This window comes from Emys orbicularis, chromosome 6 (genome assembly GCF_028017835.1).
Source record: "Emys orbicularis isolate rEmyOrb1 chromosome 6, rEmyOrb1.hap1, whole genome shotgun sequence".
Lineage (NCBI taxonomy): Eukaryota > Metazoa > Chordata > Testudines > Emydidae > Emys > Emys orbicularis.
In genome coordinates this window covers 79715276-79734271 of record NC_088688.1, presented here as the reverse complement: position 1 = coordinate 79734271, position 18996 = coordinate 79715276, and the positions used below count along the sequence as shown (strand labels likewise).

Sequence of the window (18996 nt, the reverse complement as noted above, 5' to 3'; positions counted from 1 at the left end):
GTGCCAAAGATACTGGTTCTCTGAAGTGGCATGGGCACAGTACTTGATATGTGCCATCTCTGAGCCTCGGACGTCGGTTGACCAGACAGCAAGTGTGAAAAAGGTAATAGGAGCCTATATCAGAAAAAGACCCAAAAATCAGGACTGTCCCTATAAAATCAGGATATCTGGTCACCCTACTCGCAAGTATAGGCTTGGCCGTTCATAGCCCCCGTCTAGGCTTGCTGCCTCATTTCTGGAAGTAAAAAAATTGCTTGAGCCCCTGCACCTCTTTCTTTACAAATTAAGCACTGTCTGAGCACAAATTGATAGGTAATAAATATCAGCTTAAAGCCACAGTAGGGAAGATAGCTCATCCCCATATTAATACCTGGTCCCAGTGTTTTTTTCAGTAGTAAAAAAAATTGCTTTCTAATCTGTTTGTACATATGGTCATATTGCTTTGTGCACAATTAATACCTGGAAAAACTTAAGAAACCTCACCAGAAGCACAAAAAACAATTTTAAAGCTGTAATCTTTATTTTTTGCACTCTACAGCCGTAAACTGAGCCAAATATGGGAAATTTCACCACTCTTCTCCTAGGTAGATCTCACAAATGCAGTGTCTTTATGCTATTTGCTATAGGTCAGGCTAATGTTTTTCTAAGTGATTTTAAAGTACTCAATTCATCTTTTTCCTACTTCACTATTATGGTTGGTAAAAGTTCATATAATTTTGGGTATGGTATACAGCCACTAAACTCACTTTTTGCTAACATGGGATCTATAAATCTAAACAGAAAAGTGTGGCAATAGAGAACAGAAGTCCTGAGGATGCTAAATTTCTCATTCTTTTAAAAATTAAATAATTGAGAACAGCCACACCTTTTCAGTAGATACAAAATACTCTTTCACAAGTCACTGCTGTTGGAGGATGATCAACTTTATGGATACTCTTCCTATAGATTTTTTTCCTAAGCTTCAGATATTTTGGAATGTGTTGAATTTCACCATATTAAACAGAATTGCACATGGATGTTACTGTATATTGTTTTTCTATTGCTCTTGTATTGTCCTGAAATTAATGGAAGTTTTGGATGGGCAAAAGTTACAGGATCAGGCTTTTTGTTTTAGAAACATTTTAAACTGAAAACTAATATGTGTTCCATTCATAGAACACTCAACTCTAAGTAACATTAAGATGTCAGATGTTCGTGCTGCATGAACAATCTAGCACACACAAGTTCTTCTGCTATATCCCACACAAAAAGAATGCTCAGCACTTATATCAAGTACCATCTTCAAAGTGCTTTACCAACATTAACTAAGTAGCCCTCACAACTCCTTTGTGAGCTTGGTAGGTATTATCCCCATTTACAAATGGGAAAAAAATGAAACAGAAGGCAAGGTGACAGATGGGATTAGAACTCAAATTCCTGACACTCCTGTGCTCAAATCTCTGTACACATTCTCTGAATATTGTAAAGGTAGAAATCATGCAAAAAACTCAACCTAACACTTTTGTTTCTGCATGCATACAGAATATGGAGCAGACAAATCCTTGAAGGGAATCTCAAATTAGCATCTGACCCATTCAGCAAAAAGATCAGGCATGATGAATAGAAGTTCAGAGCAATGGTTTGAATGACTTATGTCCCAAATATTGCAAAATTGTATACAAAAAAGGTAGCTAGCTCAGTTCATCGTCATAAGAAATGGGAGGGACCAGAGCCTTTTATAAAGTTATACCTAATGTACTATCCACCATTGATTACTTTGAGAAAATAGATTGTTACCCAAGCGACTGAAGACCGCAGTAACCTAGTTGCTTTTGAGCAAACCCACCAGAGAAGGTTTTACAGGACTTTTAGTCCTATAAAAAGTAATATTTCTCAGTATTTTGCCATATTAAAAATATAGGCCCTTTAATACAAATATGTATTTTATATTAGCAAAATGCTTTTTCCCACCCATTAGATTTAGGAGCAGCGCCTGCTTGAGGATGACTTTTTAGCTTTGACAGATGAAATATTTTTTTTTGTTTAAACACTAGCCCTGAGTTTATTCCCAAATTTGCCAACTAAGCGAAAATCATCAGCAACAGATTTTATAAGACAGAGAATTATCTAAAACATTTTAACATCTTCTGAAGGACACAATGACCAGACTGATAAAATAGGACAGGTAACATCTCTACCAAGCACTTACATTTAGCTAATTATATCAAGTTCTCTCCAAAATACAAGTGTTCCCAATCATATTTACTTGTGCAATTTATTAAAACAAGTACACAGAGAAGTATAATATAAAAGGCTGATTTAGTATGTCAGAGATTTAGTTCTTCTATTTATCCAGTCCATTAATGACTAAAAGATCTCCAGATCATGAGCATTATCAATTTCAATGGCATCCTCCGGATCCAGCTTTGTTTCACCATGTCCTTCCTGTAAATCATCCAAAGAAGCCAGGGCCTCATTTGTGTCACTAGCAAAAGTTTCTCGAGATGCATCATCATACTCTTGAAGGTTGAGCCCTTTAATAGCTTGTTTCATCTTCTTTCCTAGAACCTGTATTCTCCTCTTCTTAGCAGCTTTTTTGTTTTCATACTCCTTCTGGTTTTCAACATAGAAGATTTCCTTGAAGAGGAAAATATTTATTTAATATGCTGATTATGCAAGTGTTTGCCTTATAATTGCTAAGGAAAAAAAAAAACAAGTGAAAGCCCTACACATACCTAGCCATTAATATTATTGCCTTTATTAATCTTTAAAATAATAAGACTGCCACTAATCCAGAAAGGGTTGAGCAACTAGCAGGCTAAGTGACCCAAATTCAATCTTTAAAGACATATTAGAAAAGTATAGAAAAGGTAATTGGGGCTATTCCTTATAAATAGCTAACTATTGTAGGTGGAGGTCATGGCATTGCCACCCTTCTGTGCTGCTGCTGGCAGCGGCAGCAGCACTGCCTTCAGAGCTGGGTGGTTGGAGAGCAGTGGCTGCTGACCAGGTGCCCAGCTCTGAAAGCAGTGCCGCTGCCAGCATCAGTGCACAAGTGTGGTATGGTATGGGGCACGAGGATCGCTTTTTTGGAAGGGGGACAGATTGTCACAGCCTGTAATATTTTCAAAAGAGGTCCCAGCAAAAAAAACTTCGAGAACCTCTGGGCCACTTACAAATGTAACAGTAGTACACTATAGTATTTTGGTACATATACTGTATGAACACATCTGCAAAACTTGCTATTTATGCCATGACCAACCTGCAAAAAATGTGCGATTTCTCTGCAATTTAAATAGACCCCTAGTCATTACACATACACACTGTAAGCAGCTGAATCAAGGAGACTGGCATTCCCTAACTTTTGAGGCCTTGACTTTGCACCCTTAATTATGTCTTTTTAACAGTTTTGTGTGTGTGCAGTTACAGATTGTCACAATGAACATTTTCATATTAGTTTAACCCTCCTCCCTTTAAAAAAAAGCACTCTAAAAATTATTAGTTCTTCAAAGAAGGATTTTAATTTACTTTAGTCATAATAATTTACAATCTAACATGTTTACCTTGATTTGCTCTCCAGTAATGCTAGGTGTATTCTTCAGCAGATTTAAATAAACTCCTCCTGGCGTTCTTCTTCTACTACCATTCTGCATAAGGGAAAAATAAATTATTCATAATGGCAAGTCTAAAACAGATTCAAAATAATTGTCATTTAAGAAATCTAAAATTTCCCTTAATTTTTATTCGAGCAACTCTTTTATTTACAAAATATTAATAATAAAAATACTATTGTGGTAGTGCCTAGGAGCCCGTTAAGTACTATGACCCTACATGCTAGGTGCTGTACTGAGGTAGCATCCAGAGACGCAGGCCCAACTGCGCTAGGTGCTGCACAAGCATATTACAAAAACAGTTCCAACCCTGAAGAGGGTTTTTTTTGAGCTTCATCTACCAAAAGTGGCCAATGGACATATAGGACACTGTATAATTGGATAGGTGAGTTAAGAGATTTAAAAAAAAACAAAAACTTCATTTAAAGCTTTAAGCACCAGTCAAGAGGCAAGAATTGGTGTATCAGATCACACCAGCTATCAATTCACCTATTCAGGTATTATGATTATTATTAATTTGTATTACCGTAGCATCTAGCAGTCGCAATCATGAACCAGACCCCAATGTGCTTGGTGCTGTACAAACACAGGAGAGAAAAAAATTCCTTCCCCAAAGTGCTTGCAATCTAAACATAAGACACAAGACAACTGATAAAAACAACGAGGAGTCCTTGTGGCACCTTAGAGACTAACAAATTTATTTGGGCATAAGCTTTCACGGGCTAGAACCCACTTCATCAGATGCATGGAGTGGAAAATACAGGAGCAGGTATAAATGCATGAAAGGATGGGAGTTGCCTTACCAAGTGTGAGGTCAGTCTAACCAGACAATTCAATTAACAGCAGGATACCAAGGGAGGAAAAATAACTTTTGAAGTGGTAATGAGAGTGGCCCATTTCAGACAGTTGACAAGAAGGTGTGAGTAACAGTAAGGGGGAAATTAGGTTTAGGTTTTGTAATGACCCAACCGCTCCCAGTCTGATGCATACAGACAGGGGAGTACAAGGAAGCAATGAAACAACATTTGGAAGCATGATAGGCAGTGGTCTCAGTACACCAGCAACTTAACCATTGCCGAGTTTTTTGTAGGCCTCAGAGCAAAGGAGAGTTTTAAGGTGGATAATGAGTTAGTGTTGCAGATGTTTTCAGGGAGCTTCTCCAAGTGTGAGGGGCAGCATGGGAAAAAGCATGAAGATGCTTGTTTGAAAATTTAACAAGTGGGTGATGGAGGATGGCATCATGGGCCTAATAGAGGTGGGAGTTGACTTTTCGATAATGAATGAAAGATGGTCCGTAGTATGGTAATCATATTTCATGGGTGGGTGTTAAATGTCAAACTACTCATACAAGTCTGTGAGGTGGAGAGGAGGGAGCAGCAGGCAGTTCTTATATGATAATTTAACTCATAGGATTCTAAGTTCTGTCATAACTACTTATATTTTTCAAAGACCATAACAGTCTAAGAAATTAGATATTCAGATCCTTTCAATGTGAGCAGTTACTTCATCACATTACTATCTAAAATCTCACTTATTAGGTTCTGTAATGTCCTTTTATTTAACAACTCAAATACTTAATTTTAGCTAAGTTAGCATTTTGTCTCAAGAGGTATGATAGATGTTAAAAACACTTCTGAAACCTCCCTCCCTGCACAGTAGTTCTGTGCTCCAGTTGAGTTCAGTGCAGGGCCGTCCCTAGCCATTTGGGTGCCCTACGCAGCCCCCCTGCGGGTCTGGGAGGCAGGAGCTGTGGGGGGACACTTTTGGGGGCTCCACAGGCCCAGCGTGGCCCGGGGGATTAGCAGGGGGCCAGGAGCAGCCCGCTCCGCTTCCCTCGCTCTGACCCCAACCGTATCGCTCGGGGGAGGGGGGTCGGGGGAAGGGATCCCCCACTCACTGGCAGCAGCGGCGGCGAGTCCTTTCCCCAACCTGAGCGACATGGCTAGGGCTGGGGCAAGGGAAGCGAGCGGGCTGGGGCCCCGGACAACTCCCTCTGCCCTGCCTCTTACCCTTCCCCCCTGCTCCGCCCCCATTCCACCTCTTCCCCCAGTGACCCCGCACTCACCGGCAGCGGGAAGCGGAGCGCTGCAGCTGGGGGCTGGCGGAGTAGAGCAGGCTGGGGCCGGGTTGCTCCACTTCCCGACGCTGCTGGTGAGTGCGGGGTCACTGGAGGAAGAGGTGGAATGGGGGCGGGCCGGTGCCAGAGCAGGGGGGGGAAGGGTAAGAGGCAGGATGGGGGAGTTGTCCGGGGACCCACACCCCCCTAGGGACGGCCCTGCCCCTTGCAGGGCGGGCTGGGATAGGGCTGGTGCTGCCGCGTATGCAGCACGCAGTTGCCTAGGGCACCATGAAATTTTGGGCAATTTCATGCCCCAAATTTCATGGTGCCCTATGCAGCTGCGTATGCCTCAGGATGGCCCTGGTTCAGTGGTTGATGTAACATCAACAGCGGCATGTGGCAATGGTGTCATATTAAAGCATGAATGGAGCCAAATATTAAGAGACCTGAAAATTATGGACATTTAATATATTGCTAACAATAATAGAATAACTCTTTCCTTTATACGGTTTAAACACCTAAACACTACATCATTAAAGAGGCCAATTTAAAAAAAAAAAAAAAATCAAACAGGAACAACCCAAATGTCAATACTAATACTGAAATTTGGTTTTAGTGCATTTACCTTTAATCATTTTAAGAAAAGTAACTACATAGACAATATACACTTATCACTCTGTGCATAAAACCCTAACATAGAAACTAACAGCAACTATGAGATGTTCTTTAGGTGTTGCCAAAAATACTTCTGTGGCACATGCACAAAATAATTCATTGTCTGAAGAGTATGAGGGGTAAGTATTGTTAGGAGTTACATCCTTTCTTTTCATTTGAGCTGGCACATGCATTAATCCTTTAAGGTAGCATCTCTTCCTAAGAGAAGTCTAGTTCATTAGCTGGAATATTTAGATACAAATGGATTACATCTCATTATCAAGAATGGTTGCTGGAAATATATGATTAAAGTAACTTATGCATATTTTATGCTCTTCCCAAAGCTCAGTTGTTTTACAAACTTTGATAGCCCCCAGCCAATAAGAAAGCCTATACTTAGCAGGGTCTGTACCCAACAAATCAGTCATCTGTAACGCCTCTCATCACAGGCATGCAAACAAGCTGTAAGTCTGTAGCTGCTATGAGACTGTAAAGTGAAATTTACAAGATTCCTTCCCTTTACTACAAAAATGTAGGCAGCAAAGCAGGAAAGAATTACTGAAACTACATTCAGAAATTTGTACTTGGGAGTAAGCTTAAGTCATATGTTGAGCCTGTCATCTTGACATCTAGTGGTATGCTGATTAAACATTTATGTAGGCCAGTGCTATCCAACACCAAACCTGCTTAATGTATTTACATGGCCTATGTAGTAGACTCAGATACTGCAGAATGTAATACTCCTGTGGGAAGTCTGTGCCACTGTACACACACAGAATTCATGTCCAGTGCAGAATCCCCTCCCTCCCCCGCAGAAAATACATTCTGCCCAAGAAATGCTGCAGTTCCGCCTTTTGCCCACCAGAGGCTGCTGTGGTGCCAAAACAGCAGGCTGACTAGCAATAACAGCTAGCAGCCAGCAGCTTTCATCACAGCAGCCTGCCTGTGGAGCCAGGTTAGGAGGCAGAGTGGTGCACATGGGGCTGCTGCAGGGGTCACAGACTGGGGCTCAGAAGGGCTAGTGGGAAGGGACAGAATGGGGTGCAGGCTCAGGAGCTAGTGGGGTGACGGCATTGAGCCAGAGGCTGAATGGGGAGGGGTGGGGGGCTCCAGAGCCACATGAGGTGCAGACACACAGGGACGGGCAAATATGCCTGGCTGAATAAGAGAGGCTTGGTCAGCCAGGGTCTACATGGGAGAGGCTCCCCAACTCCCTAATAATCCCTCCTCCCCCCAAAAAGTAACAGTTCCATACTACTCTCACCCACATTCAACAATCTTCCAGGTTCACCCTCAGACTCCTTCCGTCTCCCTCAGCTCCTTCGTTAGCCCTGACTCCCCCAAGCCTTTGCACTGAGGGGTGCGGGAAACATGTTTCTCTATTGTAGTTAAAATGAATTACTCAAAGTTCTGTTTTAATATGCCTATAAGAAATCTATTTGTCAAAAACACATTTCCTCAATTTTTTTTGTCTGTATTGTTACAGATATACTTGCTGAAAGGTATTTTGAAATAAATTACCAAAATAACTGAAACTGGCAAGATTATATTGTGTTATTTTGACAAATAAAATATGCAGATTTTTGCAGAATTTTAAAATATTGTGTGCAGAATTGTTAATTTTTTGGCACAGAATTCCCCCAGGAGTAATTTAAAGCTTTCATTATAAAAAGTTACTAGCCCTCATGTTTGTGAAGACAACATCCCAGTAGTGTCTTCCTGAGTCTGCTGACTGCCTGAAACTATAGCTGGGAGATGTGAACTCTCTCACCTCCAGGGTGGATAAAAATCAATGTTTTTTTTTTTTTTAAATAAAAAAAAAATTGATGTTTTTTTTATTTAAATTGTATCTTTTTGAGATAAAATGCTTTTTGAGGAAAAAACCTATCTAAAAATAGTTTTAAGATACATCAGAGCTCAAAGATATCTCATCATGGAATAGGGATTATAAATTCTATTTCTATAGTGTGAGACAATATATTCATGTAATGTTTAAGGAAAGTTTTGTAAACAAGTTCTAATAATTCATGGATTAGGGACCCAATCTTATGGGGCTCCAGGGGCTTCTGCATAGATTATTTAGGTTAATCTTTTTATCTACCCAACGGGGCTCAGTCTAGAAGATACCATCAGAGATGCTTAGTTTTGCATTCTCAAACTGTGGATTTGTGTCTCCAGAGATAACACGCTTGTTAACAGCAAAAATGTTTTTTAAATAAATAATAGATAGAGGTGAAAAATAATAGATCTCAACCCTATTGTCCCTCTGCAAATATGTGTACACAGAGTCAATCCGTCACCTCTCTCTAAAAGTGCAAAGTTTCAAAAAGTTCAATGAATAGAAGATTGTTGGGGTCGGAATAGAGCTGGACAAGGAGAAATCTGGAGATAAATGTGATAAGGGAGAGATAGGCAGTAGAAACAAAGGTGAAACTGTTGAGCAGCATATTCCAGAAGTCTTGAGGTCTTTCTGAGTGTAGACGTCATTGATTTGAGATCTACCATACCATTCTCTCACTAGAAGGGAAAACCTATAATGGCAGCAGGCCGTAAAAGAGACCCAGTTTGGGAATATTTTAATGAAGTTCCTCTACCTGTGGGTAAGAAAGGCATGCGTGCAAAATGCAAACAGTGCAACAAAGAAATGCAAGGCCTGGTTGCCCGAAAGAAACAACATCATGAAAAGTGTTCCTTCTCAGGAGGAAGCTGCGTTGAAGATGATGAAAGGAACATATCTGAACATACAGGATCTTCAGGTTGGTAAACTTTTTTATTTCATACTTCTTTCTTAAGGACTGCCTGTCTTCCTTCTGAACCATTCTTCAATTCTCATGTTTGAGCAAAAAATATAGTTGTTACTCTATGGTACTATCGTTTTAGATGCAGTTGTGATAAAAAATAAATAGCTGAAATAGGCAGATCTTCCTTTTACAATTTCACCTTTAAAGTAGTACTGAGGGTCAGTGAATGCAATAAGCAATACTAAATGAACGGTATGGTAATAATTATTAAATAACTGCATTGACTTATTTTGTTTAGGAGAATCCATCCTCAACATACAGGATTCTGAAGACTATCCACCTTCAAGATCACCATCATTTTCTACTGTTTCGAAGTTATCTGCCAATGATAGTGTTTCAGTCACATCATGTATGTCACATAGCCACAGTATATCACCTGTAGCAAAAAGGGAAAAAAAAAAAATCTCCATCACCCAGAAACAACCACAGGTAAGTTTGTGATAAGAACCAGCAGATTACAAAAAAAGGTAATTGATAAAAAAAACTGCCCGGTTTGTTTATGCAACAAACTCTTCTTTCTGTATGATTGAGAACCCATACTTCATTAACATGGTTCAGTCATTAAGACCAGGATACAGTCCATCCAACAGAGCAGATGTCGCAGGCAAATTGCTGAATAAAGTGTATGAAAGAGAAATTGAGCAGTGTGCGAAAGGTCTAGGGTGAAATTGTTAACCTGAGTCTTGATGGGTGGAACAATGTCGACAATGATACAGTTGTATGTGCTTGTGTGACAACAGAAGAAGGGAATGTCTTCCTTACAGAAACAATTGATACATCAGGAAATTCACACACAGCAGAATACTTACAAGAAGTAGCAGTAAAAGCTATAACTGTGAAAAAAAATTCGAATGTCTAGTACGCAGCTTGGTCACTGACAATGCTGCAAATGTATCCAAGATGAGAAGAAATTATTTAGGAATGAATAGAGCCCAAGCTAACAACATACAGTTGCAGTGCTCACTTGATGCACCTCCTAGCCAAAGACTTCAGTGTTCCAGAAATAAAGGCTAATGTTGTTGAAACTGCAAAATACTTCCGTAACATCCACTTTGTAGCAGCTGCTCTGAAAAAAGATGTGCGATGGAACTCAGTAGTGGACTGTTTTGAGCACTATTATCAAGAACTGGCCTAATCTGATGACAGTGTGTGAACAAAATCGTGAAAAAATAGATAGTACTGTCACAGCCAAAGCTCTCAACATTGGGCTTAAGAGAAATGTTGAACATATGCTGAGTACCCTGAAGCCTATTTCTGTAACCTTGAACAAAATGCAGGGAAATAGCTATTTTATTGCTGACGCTGTTGAAATTTGGAAGGAACTGAGTGAGATCTTAAAAAGAGAAATAGGCAATGACAGTTAAATTACAAGCATTAAAAAAATGAATGGGACAAGCACTATCTCCAGCTCATTTTCTTGCAAATATTCTCAATACTCAGTACCAGGGTCAAATATTCTCAACTGCTGAAGAAGAGTTGGCTATGACATGGACATCCAGCAATCATCCCTCCAGAATGCCAACTATGATAAACTTCAGAGCTAAGGGTGAACCATTCAAGAAATATATGTTTGCTGATGATGTTTTAAAGAAAGTCACACCAGTGAACTGGAGGAAGTCACTTAAGCACTTGGATTCAGAGACTGTTGAATTGATAATCTCACTTTTAACAGCAGTAGCTTCTTCTGCCGGTGTAGAAAGAATATTTTCTTCCTTTGAACTAATTCATTCCAAAATGAGAAATCGTTTAGGACCTGAAAAAGCAGGAAAGCTTGTTTTTCTTTTCCAGATTATGAACGAACAGGAAACTGAAGGTGAAGACGACTGAGTTAGCTGCAGAAGCCAATATTTTAAATTTCTCATGTTGACCTGGCTGACCTAGCCGATTTAAATTTTTTAAAAAAAATATTTCATTTAACTATTTTAGTTAAAAACAATTTGAACAAAAACCTGATTTTAAAAAACTTGAATGTTAAAATTCAGAAATTCATATGTCTGTTTTGTTAAAATGTTATATGTTTGCTGTTGAAGAAAAAAATCCAGAATACATAATGTTAATGTCTATCTGGTGATGTTCTCCTCCTAATACAGCATGGCAAGAAAATCCTTCAAATATTGATAGTTCACCTCCCAATGATTTCATAAATATCTGCTTCAATTACCTTTGATAAATGAAGTAAACAAACGATCATTCATTTTCTGATATAGCTGTAAAACTAATCTGAAAAGTTTTCAAAATAATAAACCCAAGGTTGTGAGTTCAATTCTTGAGGGGGCCATTTAGGGATTTGGGGCAAAAATCTGTCTGGGGATTGGTCTTGCTTTGAGCAGGGGATTGGACTAGATGACCTCCTGAGGTCCCTTCCAACCCTGATATTCTATGATTCTATGAAATCATTTAAAAAAAATGTATAGTGTGTACCTTCTAAAAATGAAACCTACGTCTATCTCTGAGTTGTGAAGAATATGTATTAAGGTTATAACAACCAACAAGAATGCACTTTTATGTAGAAATCCATGATTAAATCAAGTCTTCCTGACTAGTGATTAAATCAATTCCACCCTGCTCACCTCCATTTATTTCAATGCAGTGTTTAGTCTAAAGCCTAATTACACTTCATATGTAGGCTTTGAAGGATTAGATTTTTATCTGTAAATGATGGAAACGTCTATTTCATTATACACGCATAAACCCACGAAAAAATATCTCCATTGATGATAACTGAAATTTACAGATAGGCAAAGAAAGAAAAATGTTGCTTGAGAACTTAGTAGTTTGATTTAAGGATATTTACTTTGTACATCTTGAAATGTGATGTTGACAATTTGTGTTTTAACTGTTATAATGCTAATTTTTTTAACTCAATGTCTAAATAATTATTGTCTGACATCTCCCCCACCTCCACACCTCCGTGATCTAACGCCTCCATAATTTCCCACAACTGCAAAAATTTACATTGAAAGAAAACCAAAAAAAAAAAAAAAAATTCCTAAAAATAAAGTCAAAATTATAAAAATAAAAACTGAATTTGCCAAGTTTATTTATATGTAAGCGTGATCTATTTAAAGGTTTACTTGTTGTTTTCATGGATCAAATGGAAAAGGGATGGGAATGAAGGCCATGGTGAGGACTGAGAGTTAATGCAGGGAATTTGAGAAAATTTATTAGGCGTGAAAGCACTGCAACAGTATTTAGTATGAAGATCGATTGCAAAAAATAGTTCTTCTTACCATTATGAAGAGTCCGCCATTTTGTTCCACTTCGGCTGTTTCCATAAGCAGTTCAATAGCTTTCTTATTTCCAATTATTTTCACTATTCGGGCTATCAAATCTTTCTTTGGTTCTCGAAGCCTAAAAAAGAAACCCGCCACCCCCAGTCAATGGGATTTCTCACATGAGTAAAATTAAACATATGACTTCAATGGGACTACTCAAATGAGTAATGTTATAAATGCTACTGTTCGTAGGAGATAAGCTTTAGTTACCCAAAACTAAAGATACACGTAGATTTTCTCCTTCGATATCTGTACTGTCAACTCAGTTTTTTAAACTGATTTCAAAATATTGTACTTCTGATAGCTCAATCTTTAAATAACATGCCCTGTTTTGTTTTTAAATATCTTTAAATATTTTTGTAAGGCTTTATTTCCTCCCTACTGATGTTTGTAAGGTCTTTTCAGCAAGCATTTGCCCATGCACATGTAGTTGCAGTATCACAGCTTACTAACTATGCATGAGAAACCATGAAACTGAGAGTACATGCAGTGCTGTCACATGAACAAAGTTCAAATACAGTTATCTTAAATTCTTTGTAACTAAATAGATGCAGTTTTTAGACAAATATGATCAAGATGATGGTGTCCTTTCAAATCCAGTTTTCTTTTTAAGAGACACAATGAAGTAGTTCAGACCTATAGTTTATATTTTATTTTTTTAATTAAGGGTTTGTGTCAGGCATGGTGGCGCGCCTGTAATCCCAGCTACTTGGGAGGCTGAGGCTGGCGGATAACATAACTAGCATTTCTACACTGATCTGATTCAGAATGACAATTCCTACAAAGACAGGTATTAAACATGTAAATGAAGGAAAACAGACTTTCAGCATATTTTAGTGTAACTTCACAAAATGTAATGACACAAATTGATATTACTCATAAAGCCATAAAATGCCAAACTGGGGACTCTACACATCTGTAGTTAACTAGAATTCATTTTACTGTACTATAATTTTTCAAAATTCAGAAGAACAGAAGATATTTAGTAAGAACAGGCAATGGGAATAATTAGTGTACATTTTTGGATACAAATGTTGTCGTCTATATCAGTTTTGGGTTTTGTTACTTTCCACAATGGTAAGTTTATGCAAACTATCTACTATTACACACTAAAACCTTAAAAGAATGTTGTTAAGTTAGCAAAGTCAAACACTCAAAAGTTAGGAAATGCCAGAATTAAGACTGTCTGTGCAATTTTGTATGCATAATACCGTTTTTAATTACATAATCACATACTATTTCCCCCCCACAGGACACCTGCCTCATTCAGTGCACAGGATGGACAGTGCCCACTAAGGGAAAAATAGCATGTTGTCATGTAATTAAAGACTGTATTATGATGCATACATAGAATGGGGCCTGAAATAAAGTTGCACAAGTAACCGTGGTATCGGCATTGACACTATTTTCTGAGTGCATGAATTAACAAATGTAATATTCTTCTAACGGTTTTTGTGTAATTGCCTAGGTTTTAAAAAAGGCAAACTGAAAAAAAAAAAGCAGAAATTCCACCATATGGCATTATATTGACACCCACAATGCTCATCAGCAGTGTCAACCTTTAGATCCACAGCACAGACCTCTGCCACTTGAGTTAAGGGAGTAACAGAGCAGTAGCAGGTTTCAGAGTAGCAGCCGTGTTAGTCTGTATCCGCAAAAATAACAGGAGTACTTGTGGCACCTTAGAGACTAACAAATTTATTAGAGCATAAGCTTTCGTGGGCTACAACCCACTTCTTCGGATGCATACAGGGGGAGCAAACAACTGTGCATATCTCTCTATCAGTGTTATAGAGGGCGAACAATTTATGAGTTTACTCTGCATAAGCTTTATGCAGGGTAAAACGGATTTATCTGGGTTTAGACCCCATTGGGAGTTGGGCATCTGAGTGCTAAAGACAAGCACACTCCTGTGAGCTGGTTTTCAGGTAAACTTGCAGCTTTGGGACAAGTGATTCAGACCCTGAGTCTTTGTTAGAGCAGACTGGAGTGTCTGACTCAGCGAGACGGGGTGCTGGAGTCCCGAGCTGGCAGGGAAAACAGTAGCTGTAGCAGCTTGTCCCTTATGCTTGACCCCTTCCACTCTGTCCCTTTTGACCTGTCCCTGTCCCAATCCTGTCTTTTCCCCATCCCTTGCGCCTCACCACAGTTCGATTTTCTTCACCTAGCCAGTTCCAGTCTTTACTCATCAGGTTTCTCATCCCAGTCTGAGTTCCCTCCTCTTGGCTTCCTCATTTGATTTTTCTCTTTTGCCACCCTGACCTCCAGCTGCCCTCACATTGGTGAGAAGCCTTGGTGGGTGGCAGAGGTATCTCCCCTCCATCCCCCTACAACAGGTTCTCAGTCCCAGTCTCCCCATACCATTATCTCTGGCTCCCAATCTCATTGCCCAGCCAGTCCTCGCTAGCCTCCAGCCTCAGTTGCATTCAAATCAGGTGGCTTCCTCCTCCCCGCTGCCTGGGACCAGCGGGTATTAATTCTTCAGAGCACAGGAGAGACAGGTTCCCAACTCTCAGATCAGATGTTGGACCTGGCATAGGCGGAGCTCACAGAAGCCCAGAGTGGCAACCGCAGGAAAAGTCCTGCTCAATCCTGGGCTGGAGCATGCCCAGTGCAGACAGAATCTTTGAAGGCATTTAGCTACTAAAATTTAAGTCTGTACTGAGCATTTGTGAACTGCAATTTTTCAAAGAGTTGTAACTTAGCCAAATTTGGGCAGGTTTTCCCAAGGATGGCAAAAGGCACATGTCTGAAACAAATGCCACTCCCCATGGCAAATGTCAAGTACCTGCTCTGAAGCATATGTGGGAGGAGGCACTAGAGCTTTTTAATTAAAAGGTTTCCACAATTTTTCAACATGGGCAAAACGTATTTTTTCCCTAGCTTTATTCTCAGAAATGGCTGAACACTTTTGGCTGAAGTTTTCAAAAAAAAATAAATAAAAAAATTTAGCCTCAGGTTGACACCTTGCATGGAAAATTCAAGCTGAAATGTTTATGACTTCGACAAATTTTAACCAACTGAAAACAGGGTCTTATAATGGGAAGTGTTGGGCAACCTTAATAAAAAGTGGTGCTACCAGCCCCACCAATAATACTGCATTTAGGTTTCAGGATTCTGGGAACCTGAACAAGCCATTCAAACCCTTATCTCATAATTTAACATGGCCACCTAAAACAGTCAACCATTCAACAAGAACACAGTCTTAGTCTTCCCTTCGGTAACTTTCACATAACCTAATAGATTAAGAAACATAAGATCTCACCGATAAGAAATTTCATCGGCCACTTTTTCCTCAGAATCTTCTTCAGTAATCTCGTACATCCCTTTATAATTCATTTCTAGTCTTTCACCCAGTCTGTCCTTGACAGGACGTTTCCGTTTGAGAAGTCCTTGTCCATTTTCTTCCTCCTTTGACACTGTTTTTTTGTCATCCTGCATGTATTCATCTAGCTCTTTATTTAATATCTCCACATCTTGGTCAGTTTCTTTCATCAGCTTTTTAGCCAATAAGTAATTGTAAGTCTCAGACTGCCTACTCTTGTCAATATTACCCTCCATTCCTAAAATTCCAAGTTCAGTGGCCACTGCATCCTGATTTTGTTCCTGAAGCACTGCACCCCAAATATTGTTGATCTTCTTACCCCCTAGGACAGTTTGCTTCTGGTGACTCTGGCCAAACTGAAAAGGCTCTGGTTTAACAGGAGGGAGGTTAAAACATTTTTGTCGTTTCCGTTTCCACACAGAAGCGTCATCATCTGAATCAGAGAAGCTCTCATCACTTGAGTCCACACCATTGGTTGTTCGATAAGGAACACTTGGTGCACAGGGTGAAATGGTGCTCTGGAAAGGTTTGGTTGAACTGTTGCCATCATGTGGTTTCTGAAATGGCAAAGTCATTTTGTATTAATTCAATTAGTATTTTTAAAAAGGAAAGCTACCTTGATTATTTGATTACAATTAGACTCACTAATAGACGAATTTACTCTGATTCATATGTGAGAATAATTTTAAAACAAACTAGACTAGATATACTTTATTTTTAACTAGAACTTTCATCAAAGGACTTCAAAGCACCCTTCTGACACCAAGTCTCATTCAGAATACCCATTGATGATTCTCCATTTCAGATGGGTAAACTGAGATGTTCAAGGTTATACAAGGTATCTGTAAAGAATAGATAATATAACCCAGCTCTTGCGGTTACACAATATATCTGTAAAGAATAGATAATATAACCTAGTTCTTGCTCCTAGTTACAGACAAACCACAAGACATACTGCTGCTACCATTGTAAACTTAGCATTCTTTACCCATAATTCCAGTTCTTTCAAAAATGATAACAAGAGCTCCTAAAAAACAAGATAATCTTAAAAATAATCTTTTGTCCCCTCAATTTTAGATGAATACATTCCTCTCTTTAACCCACACACTCTTCCAGTAACCTGATGGCATTCCTGAATTATTTTCTGGCATAAAGCAACAGAAGTAAAGACTCTTCAGCTTGTCTTACCACTGTATGAAATATATAACTGCTTTTAATTAAAGGGATAGCTGATAGCACAAGACTTTGGAAAAACATGGTGAGCATAGCCCTATGCATTAAAAATGCATCTGTAGTTTACATGCTCCTTTCCTGGTGCACATCTCAAGACTATATTATCCTATTCAGTGCTTTTCTGCACTCCTACCACCATATATTTCTCATATGATCGGATAATATACACATGAAAACCAGTATTTACTAAAAAAAGTTTGAAAGCCAATTAAGTGCAGTCTCTTCAGCAGGTAAAGGCTTAAACACAAAAGAGACATAGCTTTAAATTCAAAAAGTAATTGCTGTCATGACATGTCCTTTTGAAACGTTTTCAGTGGCTGTTCTGTTTCTGAAACCACAGGAGACAATCACTTGATCATTACCTGTTAGGTTCACTCCTTCTGGGGCACCTGGCATTGGCCACTGTCAGTAGACAGGATACTGGGCTGGATGGATCTTTGGTCTGACCCAGTACGGCCGTTCTTATGTACAGCACAACTAACCATTAAAAACCAACAACACGTGCGCTGGAAAACGGGGGTAGAGGAAAAGCAATTAGACAAAGGGGTGGGGTTACTCATGTTTCGTGGGACAACAGTACCTACCTACCTGATAAAAAACACTAACTAGGCTCATTCAATGTCTCTTCCGAAGAGAAACACCCAGCAATACCTAACAACAAATCCCGCTGCTCGTCTCCCAACCTCCTCCCCACAAAGCACAGCAACAACAGCTCCCCCCAGCCAGAGAGACAGGCTCACTATGCAATACACCAGGACCGCACTGGAGATGTGCCGGGGGCTGGGAGAGTGAGGGGAGGCGGTTTGTCAAGGGGGCTGTTCCCAACCCATCTCTCCTGGCCCCATCCCGGCAGCATCTCAGCGCCGCTCCAGCAGGCCAGGGGCCGGGCACGGGGCATTTCCTCGGGGCGGCGCGTTCTCTCGGGCTCCCCCAGCGCTGCGCGGGAGTCTCCCGCCCTGAGGCCCGCCCCGGCCGCCGGGCGCCAGGCAGCAGCAGTGGCGGGAAGCCGGGGCTGGGTCAGGAGCCGCGGCGGGGTCCCTGCTACGGAGGCGGCCGAGCCCCCGGGGCCTCCCCTCACCTGCGCGGGGCCCCTGGCCGAGACGCTGGCCGGCATGTCGGAGTCCGAGATCTCCCCGTCCTCCGCATCCTGCTCCATCCGCCGCGCCTCCAGCGCCATCTTCCCCGAGACCGCGGGCGCACCACTGAGGGCAGGGAGCGGGGCGGGGCGAGGCAGGGGGCCAGGGACCGCCAGCGCTTCCGCTCGCAGGGGAGAGGGGGAAGCAAATGGCGCCACCTACTTCGCCCATGCAAGGAGCATCCGCAGGGCCTACATGCCCCAATGTACCTTGCGCTGGGCGGGCGCGCCGCTGGGCATGCCGGGACCTGTAGTCTTTGTCGGAAATCCCCATGGAAGGCCTAGTTGGGACTGTTCCAAGGGAAAAAGAAGCCCAGGCACGTTGTCCGGACATCATCTTGCCACATCCTACGACATCATCGGCCACCATGTCAGGTCTCTGCATGGGCAACGTCATCCCACTGCTTTGCTAGAGGATATCACCCTGTCACCGCTGTTATGGGAGCTTGATAGAAAAGATCCCTGTGGCTCTCTCCGAGCAGGGCCGCCCAGAGAATTCAGGGGGCCAAGGGCAAAGCAATTTTTGGGGCCGCTTCCATAAAAAAAAGTTGCAATACTGTAGAATACTGTATTCTCGCGGGGGGGCCCCTGCGGCCCCGGGGAAATTGCCCCACTTCCCCCCCGGCAGCCCTGGGAAAAATAAACATTTAAAAACCTTCCGCATCTTGGCACAAACCCAGTTTTGAGAAAACTTCTTTTCAAGTCACCTTTACAAGGCATCACTGGTTTTCAGCATCAGCTAGTGCTAAAAGGCACTAAAGCTCATTAAAAGGGTTGGACAAATATTTTCCGTCAAAACTTTTTTTGGATCAAAAACTAGGGGTTTTTAAAAAGCAGAAAAAATCACGGACAATGTCTGCTTTCCTTCAAAATTTGTTGTGGTTTTTTTAATTGAAAAGCTGAAATTAGTCTGCCAAAACCTGA

At 40.7% G+C, this 18996-nt stretch overlaps 1 protein-coding gene across 2 annotated transcripts; it reads right to left on the bottom strand.

The window, feature by feature from the left end:
- Positions 1-525: 525 nt before the first annotated feature.
- Positions 526-18135, bottom strand: PHAX (phosphorylated adaptor for RNA export). 2 transcript variants are annotated; one of them, XM_065406197.1, is made up of 5 exons: positions 18016-18135; positions 15645-16261; positions 12335-12455; positions 3543-3626; positions 526-2616 (listed from the first exon to the last, which is right to left on the bottom strand). In XM_065406197.1, the coding sequence occupies exons 1-5, from the start codon at positions 18112-18114 to the stop codon at positions 2347-2349; spliced, it is 1191 nt and encodes a 396-aa protein (XP_065262269.1). In that variant the 5' UTR covers positions 18115-18135; the 3' UTR covers positions 526-2346. The 2 variants fall into 2 exon arrangements, with proteins under 2 accessions (XP_065262269.1, XP_065262271.1); XM_065406199.1 differs by having other exon boundaries at positions 2614-2675.
- Between the last annotated feature and the right edge of the window lie 861 nt (positions 18136-18996).

Bases quoted from the DNA above. Each gene is read 5' to 3' on its own strand.
- PHAX (XM_065406197.1), bottom strand. From the start codon at position 18,114: ATGGCGCTGGAGGCGCGGCGGATGGAGCAGGATGCGGAGGACGGGGAG. The intron at 16,262-18,015 runs GTGAGGGGAGGC...TTGCCATTTCAG, and splicing joins CGGCCAGGGGCCCCGCGCAG to AAACCACATGATGGCAACAG. The intron at 3,627-12,334 runs GTAAGAAGAACT...TCCCTTATGCAG, and splicing joins ATGGCGGACTCTTCATAATG to AATGGTAGTAGAAGAAGAAC.